Source organism: Carassius auratus, chromosome 35, assembly GCF_003368295.1.
Source record: "Carassius auratus strain Wakin chromosome 35, ASM336829v1, whole genome shotgun sequence".
NCBI lineage: Eukaryota > Metazoa > Chordata > Actinopteri > Cypriniformes > Cyprinidae > Carassius > Carassius auratus.
The window spans coordinates 5,514,005-5,529,462 of NC_039277.1; the positions used below are offsets into that span (position 1 = coordinate 5,514,005).

Here is a 15,458-nt window from a genome sequence, read left to right on the forward strand (position 1 = left end):
GATCGGAATCGGACGTTACCTCCCAATCAGGACTCAGATATATATACTCTTGTTATTTTTTAACACATCTATAGTTATGCGGTGGCACAGAGTTAGACCCTTTTGACTCCACACAGAAACAACAACACGTGTGGCATGACATCACTTTGTTGCAGAGACACTATTGGGTAAATGCCGGCAAAGCAGAACACAGAAGCAGCTGCCCCATGACCCCGCGAAGGCGCAGGACATCACAGCTGAGATAGCACAAATCAGGGGCGTAGATTATGCGGGGGACGTGTCACCCAACACCCACACACTTTTATCATCACGGAAATTCTTCACCTGCGCTTTGTTGGTCAACTGTGTTCGTATAGAGGTTTTCAAGAGCAGGAGGGAGCTCTCGTGCAGAAAGTCATACCAGGAAATTCCTAATATGGGCAAAAGCGTCCAGCTACCGCTGTATGGAAACAGTTATTTTCACAGAAACCTTTGGAAACATGAAGACATTAATATATGATTACGACAATATATGGTTTTTCAAGTCATCTCCAGCAAGTGATAAATAAAGTATATGAACAATGCAGTGCTAACTGACATAGCATTTATTACAGAATAGAAACTATTCTGCCTTGTTATGTGATAAACAGTGTTGGTAGTATATAAACAAATCATTATTATTTGTTATTGTCCAGCAGTTATAGATTTCTAAGCTAGTAATTAGAGAAAAAATAAAGTTGCCTATACTACCAGACAGAAGTTTTTTGAACAGTAAGCTTGTTAATGCTTTTTTAAAGAAGTCTCTTCTGTCCACTTAACCAACTTATACTAGCACTTACCTTTTCTTTTCTTGTCTATCATATTCTTCAAAAAAAAAAAAAAATCATGGCTATGTGTTCTGTACTAGACTAACTGAAACTTGTTATGGCACTTGTATACTGTTGTTGTTCTCTTGTTGACCTGACTGCTTCTATTGTTCTGATTTGTAAGTCGCTTTGGATAAAAGCATCTGCTAAATGATTAAATGTAAATGTAAATGTTCACCAAGCCTGCATTTATTTGATCCAAAGAACAGCAAAACAATAACATTTGTAATTACTTTTGCCTATTTAAAGTAGCTGTTTTCTATTTGAATATATTTCAAAATGTAATTTATTGAACATCCTGGATCTGTTTTTTCGCTCTTCTTTATTCTTTTTTTTATGTATTATAGAAGTATCGGATCAGATTTTCTCTCACATCAAAATCCACCAACATTTTAGTTTAGAACTGTTTTGACTGTGCATCTTTCTCTCCTGATTTAGACTAGACTTTTTTTTCTCTGGAGAAAGCAGTATTATGGATAAGGACTCATCTACATCTTAAGCCATGTCCAAACATACACGGGTAGTTTTATAAACTTAGGGTTAGGGTTAGGGTTAGGTTAGGGTTAGGGTTTTTCCTTCTTCTGTTTTGAAAAAGGAAAAAAAAAAGATCTCTGTCCATATGAAGATGCAAATGCATGCTGTGAAGCATTGTGGATGAACAGCCAAACGGAGTAGAAAAAGCTACGGTTTTGAGAATAACCATGTTAGTTTGGACAGGGCCTTAAATGGCCTGAGGCTGTATTTTAAGCAAATTTTCATTTTGGGGTGGACTATTTCTTTAAAAGCAGATTTTTTCTCATCATTTGGATTATTTTAATTTTGAAGTCAAAACAAGGGCAAATTGTTCTAAAAATTCACAGAACTGACAACTGACTGTACAAAATATCTGCTGCTAATTTTTAGTATGTCTGATCTGAAGAATCCCGTATTGTTAAGTTAAAATGTGCCCTCTAGTGTCTGCAAAACAGTTTGCATGATGAAAGTTAATTGCACACGTGCATGTTGAATAGCCTATGAAATCTAAAAGAGATGCATTTTACATTGACTAAGATAATATATAGTCTATGGCTTCAGAGTGAAGGCCACAATGAAATATCATCTGTGTAATTTATGACACACTTTCAGTGAAGCCCTAAATTTAAAGGATATTTTCTGTTGGTCCGCTGAAAAGAGAGTGAAAAAAGACTTTGGGAACTTCTCTTTCGTCGTGCATTGTTGGTCCTAGCGGTCTGTCACTGGGCACGAGTGGTTTAAGAAGATATACACAGAATTTGGAGACCACTGATTAAGTTGTTCTAACTAGCAATTATGCTTTCATTGGAAACCATAGGATATGGGAAAGCACAAGGCAGTAGTTGGGTCAGATGAGAGTGCATACTACAGTTAAGGGAAAGAGTTGAAAGAGGCATCTATGTTAAGGTCTGGGTGGCCAAGGTGAGTTTATGATTGAATGTTATAAACAGTGCATCATGTGATGAACGTAGAACAGTTTCCAGTAAGAGCTCCTATATTGAAACTTAAGCACATGTGATGTTTAATGTAGCACCTCGTAAAGCTCTGAAGGCCCCACACATGACTTTGCTTTCAAAAAAGGGCTAGAAAAAAGTCATAAAGGATTTAGTGAAAGTTATAGGGAGAAAATAAAAGGGGATTTATTTTTATGAGCAGCAACTTCCTGAACAGACAATGTAGTGTAAATCTGTTTTGCATACTTTGCAGGCCTCTCTCTAGAACATTGATACATGGAGACATTTTGCCAAGAGGTGTTTCTTTTTTTTTTTTTTTGCCTCTTAAAGGTTTAAGTCGTCACCGCAGAACAGAAAAGAAATGAAAAATGCTGATCCAAAAACCACATCTATCTTCCTCAAACATATATTTTTAAAAAAATGTTTTGAAGAAAACTTAATGATGTACAACTGTTTTTAATAGGCTACTATATCGGTTTATAAAATTATAAAAGGTTTTGTATTCTTAAAAGAAAATGTATACAAAAAATAAATAAATAAATGTAAGTTTGGTTTCTTTTTAGTTATTTAAATATACTGCAAAATATTTTTTATTAAAAAGAAATATATTCAAACATGCATTCAATGAGCAATAAATCCGTTTTCATGGTTACACGAAAATTTAAATGCTGTTTAAAACAATACATGGCACATGCATTTTAAACTATAATTTTTCTCTTTTTATTATATCGAATATTTTTTCTTTAATATTAATTGTGTGTGTATGGGAATGCATTATACTGAGGGAAATGTCAACAAATATTTCTGCACTGATGTAAAGTCTGTTACGATGACAGCAGCTTCAGAGTTTTTTTTTTTTACAAATTCTTTACATATTTCGGTCTTCTTGAACATGTTCAATCTCACGTTTTACAGTTTCATAAGAACGGGGCTTTTCCGTTACACGGAGCTTGTAGCCTATAACAAGAAACTGTAAAAAGTCAGCTCCTCCTCCCTCTTGCACTTGCTCATCAGTTAGTCCAAGCGCAGAGCAATAGGAGGTCGCACTGAGATCTCACATTTCCGTTATGTAGCCTAAGTCTCACTTGATTTAACTTAATTGATTATTTTCAAACAAGCTTTATGAAAGAGCACATCTTAGCTTTTTTTCTTTCACCCCAAATCAGGCTACTGGAACGTCGTTAAGAAGAAGAACTGGAGAAGTTAATTTAACATAAAAAAATGGGTACGAGTTTAATTGACACCTTAATTTACGCATTTGCGCATGTGTGTTTATTAAGTTGCATTGTACAAACTGGTCATTCTCAGCGTCAGGGCAACAGCGGAGCGGCAGCTCTCAGACAAACCTTACAATGGCAGCACAACGGCAAACTCTTTAGTATATTAAGTCAAGGCTCGGAATATCAGCCCCCGTTAAAACGAGACGGGAACAAAGAGCAGACGCAAGCCAGGCCGATAGCCATCGTCCGCGATGATGAAGCAGCCACGGGAGCCGACGGCTCAGCTGCTGCTGCTTCATTACGACCCTCCCAGAGCCGCGGGTCCGCGCGTGTGCAGTCAGGTATCGGCGCGCGCGGTGGTGCCTTGAGCTGGTTATCAGGTGGAGATGGAGCGCGCGCCAGAGGATCACACGAGAGAAGGAATCAGACAGACCAGCTGCAAACATCAGTCAACGGCACCGACAGACCCGCGCTGGACGATGCAATGATGGTTGGAGATGATCCTTACAACCCATACAAGTCTACTGACCCGGACAACCCGTTTTATAACTATTATGATACGTACGAGCGACCCCGTCCTGCCCCGCGCCCGGGATATGGCACAAGATACTTCCAGCATGGTAAGGATCGAATCAAGTCTGTCTGTCTGACTCTGTCTGTCTGACTTTTTTTCATCATGCATACTCAAACTTTATAATTTTTGTGGATTTAGCAACTTCGTAAATAAAAAAGACTATTAATAATGTAGTATTTGATAATTACTTTGCATAATATGGGTTAACATTATTTGCTTCACATCCACTCGCAAAATACATAATCTGTCCACCATGAGATTAAAAGAAAACTGCACCACAAACTATTAATTCCAAAGAAAAAAAATAGGACTCCATTGGATCCTTCTATTGTATTTTAATTGCATAAACTGAACCTGTTAGTTTACAATAATGGCATTCTTGCAGGGGAAAAAAAAAGATTAAGGTATTTTGCTGGTCAGGGGTGGACTGATGGTTTTTCAAAGGGGTTTGGCCACTTTGCAGGTGGTCAGGTTAAGATCTTTTTAAATAACTTTCTTGAATTTTACTTTGAATCCTGTGCATTTTCTTGTATCGTTTAATAAAACATTTCAGTGTTTCTTAGGTTTGCCTGATCTTGTTGGAGACCCATACAACATCCAAGCGTCTGCGTACGTGCAGAGAGTTTCAATGTACAATCTCAGATGTGCCGCTGAGGAAAACTGCTTGGCGAGGTATTGTTGTTGATATAAAACAGAAGAACGTAATCAAGATTTTTGGTGCAGTGTTGCAACCAGACAAGGAGAGTTGGCACTCTTGCACTCCTCCAAGTGTAACAGATGAGTCATGAGAACCTAAATCCCATGTGGTAGGAACATCCTATAACTCAAACCAGCTCTGTGAGAGGGGAAGGAATTAAACGAAAAGTCTTGCCATGATGGGAAGTGAGGAACTCTGCAAAGAGATTTCACATAAAGATTAATCACATGCATGACTGTGAAACACATTACTGGGGCACACAAGAATAGTCCAGACCAGTTACTTTGGAAATGTGTGGCCACAGGCCACAAATACACTTTTTGAAGCTGTTAGGAGGACAATTTGAGAAATGTCTGATATTTTGTAACCATTAAGGCTGTTTTTGTCGAGCAGCAGCGCATACAGATCCAGCGTGAGAGACTACGACACGCGTATGCTGCTGAGATTCCCGCAGCGAGTCAAGAACCAAGGAACCTCCGACTTTCTTCCCAGCAGGCCGCGCTACACCTGGGAATGGCACAGCTGCCACCAGTAAGTCCGAATCTGACAGGTCCAGGCATTTGCATCGTTTTCTGATGCTGCATGTTTAGTAATGCATCACAGACCACTGTTAAGAACTCTAAAGGGAGCAGATATGATGCAATGAACTGAATTCCTTAGGCAAAAGCAAGATTGTGAAGCTTTATCATGACTTGAGTGTTGTATCTGACTGATATCTGAATCTGGTGCTGGTGGTGCTGTTTTTAACAGAAAAAAAGGGTTCTGTGGTCTTGTCTAAATGAAAACACTTTGCAGAGGCCCACTATTGCTGCTTATAATTCAGTCGACTGAGTAATGGCTCACTGCATAGTTTTGTCCTGAAGTAAGCCGTGCCTCACCATCAACTACAGCTTACATTTGGACAAGCTCCAGTGTATACAATGACTTCAGGTCTTATGCATAAATGAGGCGTAAGGTCTGCGTGCTGACCTGCATTTATTTGATGTGCCATAATAAGAATGTCTTCTGTTTGTGATTTATTTTTTATACTGCACATATTTATTTATTTATTTTTTTAAAGCTGGGTGCTACTGAACCATCCAATAGGATTTCATGAAGTGATTTGTGGCTATGCTGGAGTTTTTCCACTTTGTTTTAAGGAATATTTCACCCAGAAATGACTTTGTGGAGTCATTTACTCATTCCAAACCTAAATGGCTTTCTTTATTCTGTAGAACGTAAAAGGAGAAATTTTAAAGAATGTACTGGTCATTTTTTCCAAATCATTGCAATGAATAGAGACTGATGCAAAACATTATAAAAGAAGTCAGCAAGAAATATTGCTAGTCTCTTGAGTGTAGCAATGTCTGATTTGTGAATGAATCGGTCTTTTGAGTTGGATTTTGAGGATTCATTGAATCTTTGATTCAGTTCTCAAATCTGGTCTAAATACTCCAGTTCACAGAAACCATCTTGAAAGATTTATTTACAAATATGAATGATTTCCTCACAAGTCAGACTGATCTGATTTAACGCAATAACTCAGTAACAGTGATTCTCAAATGAAAAGCTTTAATGGTGGTTTTGCTATATTTGAAGCTAGAAAGTCCCCATTTATTGTAATTGGGGGGGGGGGGGGGGGGGGTGCATGAAAAACTGTCTTAAATGGTCTCTTTTGTGGTAGGAACATGAAAAAAGTGAAGTGAATTATAAGAGAATTACATGTTTTGGTTAAACTGTCTCTTTCACAATTTCACTGGCTCCATTGAGACTATTTGAGGTGAAATAAGCAGAGGTTTGCGTGGTGTAAATTCCAGCTCACACATTAGCTGTGGAGTTCTTTTGGAAAGGCTCCGCACGACATTCTTTTCTTCTTGAAGATCTGATATATGTCCCAGTGTTTAGGAAATTCATTAATTGGATTAAAGCACAAAAAATGAATGGCAGGCATTCTAAATCCTATTAACTAACCCAGCTAGCAATGATATTCCCAGAGGCAGGCAAAACCTGAAAAGCACCCGTTGAAAGTGATGCATGATGATAACCTGATTTACTTCGCTGTTTCCAGGCACTACCACAGCATGGATGAGTTCAGTCATTATGACCTGCTGGACGCCAGTTCTCAGAGAAGAGTAGCAGAGGGACACAAGGCCAGTTTCTGTCTGGAGGACACGTCCTGTGACTACGGCTACTACCGACGATTCGCCTGCACCTCCCACACTCAGGTCACTCTCATTTATTATTTGTGTATTTATTTCTATGACTCCAAAACTACATACCTGTTTGGAACATTGTATGTTATAAAAATAGTGCTGCTCATGAAAAACAATACCGGTACTTTGCATAAGTAATACATTCATTTACATAAATGAAAGGGTTGATATGATGCTTTTTTAAAGATCATTGTTTTGTGTATTTGGGGTAACAGAATATGTTGAAATGCTTTAATGTTCAAAAAACACATTATTTTTCAAATACTGTACATTATTGTAGTTCCTCTATGCCCCGTCTCTCTCAACCGGGTCATTTTCTACAAAGTCCATCCTTCTGACAAGAGCAGTCTGCTCTGATTGGCCAACTGACCCAGTGCATTGTGATTGGCCGAACACCCCAAGCACTCATTGGAAATGTAACGCCCCTTTCCATAATCGTGAGCTTCATCTTTTAAAATAAATGTAAAGACAGTTAATAATCTCTCTCTCACACACACACATACATAAACACAAAAGCACGCGCCCGCACATACACACGTGCGCAAAACTCCACATTTGAACAGTTAGTAGCAAACCTACAGTAGCTGATTCAGAAGCGCCAGATTGTTTGTAGCAAAGTCAGAATGACCTCCTCTCCTAGGTTCATGAAATGGTCGTGCATAAAATGTGTTGCTGTTCTGTTGTAAGTAATCTTAAAGATTCCTAAATGCATCTACTTTCAGAAGGCCAAATAAAATCTCCCTGACATGACTGCTTCAACACTAACTTTAGCCTCCTTTCTTTGCATGAACATTTGGGCAGCATTATGCAAATATTTCCACATAGTGATGTAGACATGTGGGGGTGTGTCTGAATGAGCAAGTTTAATGGGCGTGGCAGAGTCTAAACTTTGATAAAGAATATCTCTTTGGATTTAAGACTTTAGTTTTTGAAACTTCACAGATCTTCTTTATGCAACAAGGGCTTGTAAAAATAAAGGAAAATTTAAAATCCCATCATATGACACAATGGATTTCAAAAGTCTTTAAGATTAGCATGTTGCTTAGCAACTATAGTAGACATGCTACAGTAAACATAAGAAATACATTAAATTGAACTGAAAGCTCACATATAGCCCATTTGGATCTGTGTACATTATAACAATAGCACTTCTTGTGAATAACTCACTAAAGACTCATCACAATGGATTTTGAAGATTTTGAAGTTAGCATGTTGCTAAGCTAACGGCACTACTCAAATAAACATTAGAAATATGTTCAAGTGTACAATTTTGCTTAAGATCTAAATATACTTTTCAATACTGATATGTAGATATATTCATATTTCTCCTGATCTTAGCTTAATTCACAGTGCATTCTGGGACCAACATGGGATCAAGAATAAATGCCAATGTGTAATTACACTGTGAACACACCTGATACATTAAAATGCTGCCTATGTAGGCAGCTCACTAGCTTTTAGGACACAGCCAACGTATCTATTATAAGCAATCGACTGTCAATACTATGATTCACATATATTGCAAGAACAAATGAACCTAATGAAACATGTTTAACCCTATACTTACCATGGCAGTACCATGATTGTATAATATGGTAATACCACAGTACTTAAAAAAATACCATGATCCTTGGTTTTTACATTGTACTTCAAGGTACTGTAACCATTTTACATGTGCTTGTGCTGAAAGTAAACTGTTGTTGTATTTCCAGGGCCTGAGTCCAGGGTGTTACGACACTTATAATGCAGACATCGACTGCCAGTGGATAGACATTACTGATGTGAAACCTGGAAACTACATCCTCAAGGTTTCCTGCCTCAATCAAGAGTCACTGCTTTCAAGAAATATCCAGTATCATATTCCTGACTTCGAGCCTGTTTTTCTTTTCCTGGTTTAGGTTAGTATCAATCCCAGTTACCAGGTGCCAGAGTCGGACTACAGTAACAATATCGTGCGCTGTGATGTACGTTACACCGGAAACCATGTTTATGTTTCGGGATGTCATATTTCACAGTGAGTGCACTTCATTTATTTGATATTGTATACTGTATATTTCAATTGACTAGTTAAACCAAAGACATTAATATGATTTGTTTATTTCAGGTATTAAGAATCTGCTAAAGGATCCTAAGGAATAGGGAAAGATAATCAGAAATGAAGTTTTTGATGATAAAAAAAAAAACCTGCGACAAAGTGAACAGATGAACGGACGCCGATCAAGGGCCACTTCCCTGTTTGTGAGAGCCAACAATCAGCAGGGCATTTTAATGTTTACTGTGCCACAGAATAATATAAAAACCTGAGGCATAAATCCAGTTTTACAGTCAATTGCATTATTCATTTTTTTTTTTTTTTTTTTGCTATGAAATTACTAAGCAAAAATGAAAAGAGAAAACAAAGAGTCCAGGGTCATATTGTTGCTGGATTCCTTTTGTAGAAATTCGGATGAACAGTTTGCATAGACACCACACATTCCCAAATCATTCGGTGTCATTCTTTCAGACTGATAAATTATAACCATTAAAGCTTCAGATATTGATCCACACTGGGGTTTTTACCTTAAACATGCTTTAGTGTGCTAGAGCGATGCTTTAGTTGTGTATTCTAGTAGATATTTATACACAGATGCTCATATTACTGCAACACGTTTTATATATGAAATGAAAATGACTTGAATAAATACTTTACACTCATCCTCATTAAATTACTTTGTCTCGCCACTCTCACATTATGGAATTAACACCATAATTCATGCTTCAATTTCAGCAAATGTTGTTGACGTGGCATAGCATTTTCACTGTCACACAAGATAAAAATGAATATAATTTGTATTGTCGTAATTTAAAATAAAGTACATTTCTTTGTACTACATGGACCTGTTGTTATAAACTGTTTTGTTATTAGATGTTTTTTCATTTTTAGACAAATCTCAAAATTGTCCTATAGTGTGACTGTCTCAAGAATGGTTCAATAGATGACAAAAAATTAGCCCCACTTAATATTTTTTTTGTCTCAAAAACGGAATTGTTTGAGTATTTTACCATTATAAAAGTGTAACGTTTTGTTGCCCTTTGGTGTGACACCACAAAATTATATTTTTTTAATTAAAAACTGTATGTTAAAATACATTATGCAAATGAAATTATGCAAATGTGTCTTGCTAACTGTACAGCAAGGTCATAAAGTGACACAAAAGGCTGAAACATCCTTTGGTGTGACACCTGTTCTGTCACACTACACAAAACACTGGACAAAGAGGTCACACAAGGTCAAGCGCTCTTTAAGAAGAATTTTAAATAATTAAATAAGATGCGTTTAACTCCTTGACATTTTCAGTGTTCTTAAATGCAATAATTACATTAATTCAAATATTTCCTGATGGTTTTGCAAAAAAACTGTACTGTTATTAAGTGTTATAAAAATAGGAATAAAATTAGATGGAAAGAAATGTATTTATCTTAATAAACTTATTTATTTATTTATTTTATCTCAAAATATTTTAAAGAACAGTTAAGTATTTCAGCAGGGGATAAAATCATCACTCGTCTTAAGATGGTATAATTTTCTGCAAGTTTGTTCATATTGAATAAGTAACACTTTATGAAAATAAGTGTTTAATAATAAAGATAAATCTCTCTCATGCTATTTGTATATATTTTTTTTCTTTCTTAATTTTTTGCTGTCACACAAAATTACAAATTTATGGGACAGTTCAGTAAAAATGCAAAAAAAGACAGTGAAATAATTGAAATAGTGACCACTTAACTCTCAACTACCCAAATGTTGATTTGTGGGGCGCCGGGCTGCGGATGTTTTCCCGGGTCTGAACGACAGGTGGCAGCATTGCACCCGCGCACTCACCGCTGAACCGCCTGCAGGCGATGGAGAAGAAGCGCGTGGAATATTTTCAATTCTTTTCATGTCAGTCAGGCGCTCAGTGAACTTGACAACCATTAAAATCACGGCGAAGGACCCACCAAAAATCTCGCACAGTTATTCGACCTGTCGTGCCACATAAATAACGGATACATCTCGTCGGATCATGCATCCCGTAGAAGTGTCAATCCCGTCTTTTCGGTCGGAGGGCAGTAACGCGGAGAAGGGTTACACGGTGAGTTAAATCTGTTTTCAGATCGAACCAGCGGCGTAAACACGCTTCCATTAAAATATACGACAGCAAACATTGCGATTCACAGGTCAATGACGATTAATGTCTATTTTAAGTCGTAGACGTTTTGGCAGTGTCCCAAAACCTAGTAAACGGACTACTTTAGAGCACGTCGGGTGCGTCTGAACGGGATTGTCCCTCTCCAGACCCGTCTGTGCCGCCCAAAATGATGCCTAGGCATTGATATAGACTGTATTTAAATGAATTCACTGTGATACACTCGAGTCACCCTGTTCACTGCATTATATGTAAATAATAATGAAAACGCACTCTTTCTCCCCAGGTTTTTAAGATCGAGGTGCTCATGTGTGGTAGACAGCACACTGTCGAGAAACGATACAGTGAATTTTACGCTCTGCATAAAATGGTAAGCATGCAGTGGTTATGGTATAATATATTTGCCGATAAATCTAGTGTGAGTATCTAGGGCTCAAGCACAGATGTTTTATGAACCATACTGAAAGCATTTATTCATCTTGTTATAGCTCTATAAGTCGCCTTGGATAAAAACGTCTGCTAAATGCAATACATTTTTAACATTGACTTTATTTAATTCCTCATTAACAATGAGCAACAGTATTTTGTAGTTTGCATGAAATGCTAATTCACCCCATCTATTTTCTGTATGCATTTTATTTATCTTGCGTTGAATGATTCATCCATTAAATAAATAAAATAAAAAAACTGACAACACACATTTTTATATATTTAATACATATAAAGTATTATATGTGCATTTTTATTATTATTCGCAGAACATAGTCACATAAATGAACAGGGAAATCACAATCATATCTCAGATCTGAAAGAATTACAGAAAAACACTTTGAAACAAAATGCACAGAAGAAAAGCATTGAATCGAAATGTAGTCACATCTTTAAATAAACTATCGTGAAGATTTAAAGTCTGATTAATGTGATTAAAGAACTTAATTCACATTATTTACAATAAAATAATAAATTGTCAGGTGTTTTCTTCTAATACTTTGCAGAAACAGCATGTCTGAATATGTAGAAATGGAATAACTAACAGGATGCATTTTATTAAAGATTTTAAAACGGACTTCATTGATCTTATTAGATATACAAAACATATCACAATATGGAAGAAAAGATCTGCCAGTACTTCAGTTTTCATTTCTGTATTTAATATTTATCTATATTATTTCTATATTTAATATTTTAATGTATTTATAAATTAACATTACCCTACATTTTATAATATATACTAAATTATATGCTGTATAGGTGTTTGTTCATTCATAAAACCAAAGACATTAAACGCATTAACTAATAGTTTTCTTACAGTGGCTCCGGGGTCTTTCCAAAGGAGTGCTTATTTTTATATATATATATATACATAATTGCTGTTTATATTTCACAGAGGAATTCTGGAATGTGTGCAACAGCATGTACTTGTGAAAAAGCACCGTTTGTCAAATAGTTCCTTTGAAAAAAATCTGCATGTTTTCAGCACAACTGTACTAGTTTCTGTCCTTTATATTCACTGTATGTGCTCAGAAAGAATAATGTAGTTGACTATTTAATGTGTGCTGCTACTATATGACAGTGTACATTGAAGAAAGAGGATATTTGACGTCAGGTTTCAGATGAATTGGACATTTACGCAATTGAGTTTTTGGTAAATGCAGAAATTCCACGTGAAGAACGTGACTGCCCCGTGTGCGAGCTCTAGAGACACCTTCTGGCCAGTTTATAACATGGTTTTCCCTGTCATTTATTCTTCATAGCTTAAAAAGATCATCAAACCTCCAGAAATCCCTTCGAAGCATGTGAGGAACTGGGTGCCCAAGGTTCTTGATCAGAGGAGACATGGACTCGAGCTCTACCTCCAGGTTCTGATGCTTCACAAATGAAACGACACGACGAAAAACAGCCCTTTACTGTTTTCTGGAATAACCATTTTCTTTTCTTTGTGTGTGTGTGTGTGTGTAGACTATACTCATGGAAAATGAGGTTCTTCCAAAGATATTCTTGGATTTCCTCAATATCCGCCATTTCCCGTCACTGCCAAAAACGGAGAGTTGCGGGTAAGGCTTTATAGTGTGTAATTGTGTCTGAAGTAAAGCCCTTAGAAAGCAGACTTTTGTACAAACAAAGACATTTTAGTATAGCAATTCAAAAAAGATCATTGTACAGTGTACATGTATGTGTGTCTTTCTTCTGTTTAGATCATTTGAAACTGAATCAGAGGAATCAAGGTATGTTGGCTACTATATACTAGTGAAAGAAAGAGGTTTTTCTGTAAAAAAACAATCAATTTCAGAGACATTTTGATATCAAGTGCTCTTCTTAAAGTGCTTTTGAGAAGTTATTGCGCTAGCTGGGAACTGACACCACCCGCGTGAAACATTTCCCAGTCAGCTTTGTGTTTTATCACCGTCATCACAAACCCAACTCGTTTGTGAGTCACCGTTCTCTCTCTGACCTTTCCTCTCCAAACCCTGCAGTAAACTGACACATCAACCAGCTCTTCTCTTCCTGAGGGATCCCTATCTGCTGCCTAGCACCAACGGTACGGGTCTGTCCTTCAGCTTACTTTCTTTCCTTTTGTCTAAGGTAGAGAGGAATTAATATGCATATTCGAAAATATGCTGCAAGAACAAAACCCTGCAAAAACACTGCATATGCCTGTGTATAGTTTTACAAATACATTTAATGACTGTTTCTCGATTGTTTGCAGATACATTCTCAAATATGGTTATTGAAGGTGTGATTCGTGGAATATTTTACCCAGACTTCCAGCCGAGGTAGATCTCAGCACTACGGACGACGTCACATTCAGTTCACAGATAAAAAGGGATTCGTATTACTAACACTAAATCACGCAGCACCAGTTTAACAGACTCCATCTTATCAGCCTTAAGAGCGTAGTTCGGCATCAGCACTCGTTTGTTTCTGTGTCCCGTGTTTGCAGGAATTGAGATTTTATTTTGACACAAAGTAAACATTCATACCAAGGTTTCGTTTAAGTACCTTTGCATATATTTGCACATCTGTGCTCGTGTCATATGTGAGATCAGATGATGTTTGATCCAATGACTGTGCGTTACTCCAAGTGAGGTGACTTGTGAAATACCGTATTTTCCGGACTATAAGTCGCACTTTTTTCATAGTTTGGCTGGTCCTGCGACTTAGTCGGGTGCGACATATTTATCAAAATTAATTTGACATGAACCAAGAGAAAACATTACCGTCTCCAGCCACGAGAGGGCGCTCTATGCTGCTCAGTGCTCCTGTAGTCCACACTGAAAACACAGAGCGCCCTCTCATGGCTGTAGATGGTAATGTATTCTCTTGGTAAATGTGACTTATATGTATTTTTCCTCATCATGACGTATTTTTGGACTGATGCAACTTGTACTCAGGTGCGACTTATAGTCCGAAAAATACGGTAAGTCTTGAACTGATCCTTTTTATTATGTTATGAATTATTTTATGAACGATATTTTCATTGTTTTTGATGTGGCAATTATTGATTACCAGTTTAAATAGCGAAAAGGGAAGTACTGAATGAATCAAACCAGTGTAAAGCCAGTCTGTCTTGCATCATGTTACTGTCCAAAACTGTGAGAAAAGCCGTTTGATAAAAGTAAAACACTTGGCGTTCCCCGCTGCTAACCTGCAGCTAAGTAAACCATTTTCAGTGGATTATCTTCTTTGAAAATGCAGTTTAATCTGGACTAATATTAGTCTAATATTTCTAGTGATTAACTTCACAGAGTAGTAAGAGTTCATGAACACTATTGTAACAGTTTCTCACTACTGTTGGAAGTAGTAGAGAAGATAATGCAGTTTGAGAAGTTTAACCTGTTTAGATGATATAAAGCTGATAGTGAAACTGAAACAGGATTTGTTATGTACCAGTTCTAGATTTGTTGTTTTTTTCATTTAGAGGTCTTAATTCTGTATATGGACAGTGTGTCATTCCATCATGTGTGTGTTATTGTTAACACTTTGGATTCTCATGCACTTTAACAAGGGTGAAAAGGTCAGTTGTAAATGTATATCATTTTAAACCTGAAAGCAATAAAACATCTAATTCATTCATTAGTTAAATACTTTGGCATCTTTCAATCATGTTATAATGACACATTAGGGTAGTGTTGCACTGTTTATTCAAAAACTTACACATACAGACAAATCCCATCTGGACATCTTTCTTGCATTCTTAATCTCAAATTCATAGTGTGCATATAAAAGCTGTGAGAAGGTTTTTTTGCAGAAAACCCGGCATTCAGTAATGCAGCATTTTGCATAATGAAACTTATGCA

The 15,458-nt window shown here is 36.9% G+C and overlaps 2 protein-coding genes across 3 annotated transcripts; both read left to right on the forward strand.

Annotated features, from left to right (window-relative positions):
• Positions 1-3,317: 3,317 nt before the first annotated feature.
• On the forward strand, positions 3,318-9,868 carry LOC113054132 (protein-lysine 6-oxidase-like). Its single transcript, XM_026219480.1, has 7 exons — positions 3,318-4,151; positions 4,669-4,777; positions 5,196-5,333; positions 6,850-7,006; positions 8,707-8,802; positions 8,893-9,008; positions 9,099-9,868. Exons 1-7 carry the CDS (start codon positions 3,533-3,535, stop codon positions 9,103-9,105), a joined length of 1,242 nt encoding a protein of 413 aa, XP_026075265.1. The 5' UTR covers positions 3,318-3,532; the 3' UTR covers positions 9,106-9,868.
• A 954-nt stretch (positions 9,869-10,822) lies between these two features.
• LOC113054154 (sorting nexin-24-like) lies at positions 10,823-15,237 on the forward strand. 2 transcript variants are annotated; one of them, XM_026219503.1, is made up of 7 exons: positions 10,833-11,106; positions 11,447-11,530; positions 12,915-13,019; positions 13,120-13,214; positions 13,356-13,385; positions 13,635-13,699; positions 13,868-15,237. In XM_026219503.1, exons 1-7 carry the CDS (start codon positions 11,038-11,040, stop codon positions 13,936-13,938), a joined length of 519 nt encoding a protein of 172 aa, XP_026075288.1. In that variant the 5' UTR covers positions 10,833-11,037; the 3' UTR covers positions 13,939-15,237. The 2 variants fall into 2 exon arrangements, with proteins under 2 accessions (XP_026075289.1, XP_026075288.1); XM_026219504.1 differs by lacking the exons at positions 13,635-13,699; positions 13,868-15,237 and adding an exon at positions 13,477-13,628 and having other exon boundaries at positions 10,823-11,106; positions 13,356-13,429.
• The last annotated feature ends 221 nt before the right edge of the window (positions 15,238-15,458 follow it).

Coding starts and splice junctions, on each gene's coding strand:
- LOC113054132 (XM_026219480.1), top strand. CDS start 3,533: ATGGGTACGAGTTTAATTGACACCTTAATTTACGCATTTGCGCATGTG. Junction 5,334..6,849: donor GAATGGCACAGCTGCCACCA/GTAAGTCCGAAT, acceptor CGCTGTTTCCAG/GCACTACCACAGCATGGATG. Junction 8,803..8,892: donor CTGGAAACTACATCCTCAAG/GTTTCCTGCCTC, acceptor TTCCTGGTTTAG/GTTAGTATCAATCCCAGTTA.
- LOC113054154 (XM_026219503.1), top strand. CDS start 11,038: ATGCATCCCGTAGAAGTGTCAATCCCGTCTTTTCGGTCGGAGGGCAGT. Junction 11,107..11,446: donor ACGCGGAGAAGGGTTACACG/GTGAGTTAAATC, acceptor CTTTCTCCCCAG/GTTTTTAAGATCGAGGTGCT. Junction 11,531..12,914: donor TTTACGCTCTGCATAAAATG/GTAAGCATGCAG, acceptor TATTCTTCATAG/CTTAAAAAGATCATCAAACC.